At 65.4% G+C, this 1,188-nt stretch overlaps 1 protein-coding gene across 1 annotated transcript in view; it reads left to right on the forward strand.

Annotated features, from left to right (window-relative positions):
- Positions 1 to 1,188, forward strand: part of HARS1 (histidyl-tRNA synthetase 1) — a 5,762-nt gene that overhangs the window by 1,069 nt on the left and 3,505 nt on the right. The window contains 2 exon segments of the mRNA XM_009645119.2: positions 247 to 375; positions 1,086 to 1,188. The exon segment at positions 1,086 to 1,188 is cut by the window's right edge and continues 9 nt beyond it. Coding sequence (XP_009643414.1) covers positions 247 to 375; positions 1,086 to 1,188 — 232 coding nt within the window.

The raw sequence follows: 1,188 nt of genomic DNA on the forward strand, positions 1-1,188 counted from the left end.
GGGCCGAGGGGCGGGGTGGGGCAGGGGTGAGGACCCCCCCCGGCGGGGGCACAGCCGTGGCTGTCCCTTGGGGGGGAACGGGGCCCTGGATCCCGCTTCCGCCCCAGGTCAAGGGGACCAGGGGGGCACACGTGTCCGTTCCCCTCCCCACACTCTCCACTTGTGGGGCTGCGCAACTGTGGGGCTTGGGGAGGGGGGGCCAAGCTCCGTGCTCTGCCCCCCATCCCGGGGGACCCTGCACCCTAGAGGCGCCCTGCCAGCCCCCTCGCCTCTCCCCAGGAGACGCTGACAGGGAAGTACGGGGAGGAGGCGAAGCTCATCTACGAGCTGCAGGACCAGGGAGGGGAACTGCTGGCCCTGCGCTACGACCTCACCGTATCCTGCGCTCGTCCCGCGTGGCTCTCGTTGCCCCCGAGCTTGCTGCCACCTTCTTGGGTCACCCGTGCCCTGCCCCACCTCCAGGGGCCATCGGGGTGATGGAAAGCCCCTTCCTGGCCAGTAGACACCCCAGCTGGTCCAGTTGTCATCAGCGTGACCCCCCCACACACCTCAAACCACCCCGCAGCTGGTCCAGGATCGGCAGCAAAGCGGCCCTTCCTGCCCGCCGGGCTGCGGACGTGCACCAGTGCGCTCCTCCATACTGGTTTTACCTCCTCCTGGCTCCCGTCCTGCCCGTCCCGGCACTGCAGCCGTTGTTCTGACAGCGCAGTGCTGTTTGCTGCGGGTACAAAGCAGGCAGCTGTCCCAGGGCCTTCTCCACCTCCACATCTCACTAAAAAGCTCTCACGTTTGCGTCTGTGCCGCATGTCGACCTCTCTCTGATCGCACCGTAAGAGGGCGAAACGACCTAGCAAAGGTCTGTGTTTGCGAGGCATTGACGTCCCGTGGTTCAGGAGGCAGAGCTGGAGTTGTCCTGCTTGATGGAGCTCGGCCTGGTTCGTCATGCTCGTCATCAGCCCGGGCTGATCTCCCTAGAGGTTGGGGAGGAGCTGGCAAAGCAAAAGGGGGATGGGGCGCGTTGAGGTGCAGCTTTCCGCAGCTCAGGGGATCTCCACGTTCCTGTCCTTAACTCCTCGGCCCCCCAGGTGCCCTTTGCTCGCTATCTGGCGATGAACAAGATCGCCAACATGAAGCGCTACCACGTTGCTAAGGTCTACAGGCGGGACAAACCCGCCACCACCAGGGGCT

This window comes from Egretta garzetta, unplaced genomic scaffold, assembly GCF_000687185.1.
Source record: "Egretta garzetta isolate BGI_Z169 unplaced genomic scaffold, ASM68718v1 scaffold521, whole genome shotgun sequence".
Classification (NCBI taxonomy): domain Eukaryota; kingdom Metazoa; phylum Chordata; class Aves; order Pelecaniformes; family Ardeidae; genus Egretta; species Egretta garzetta.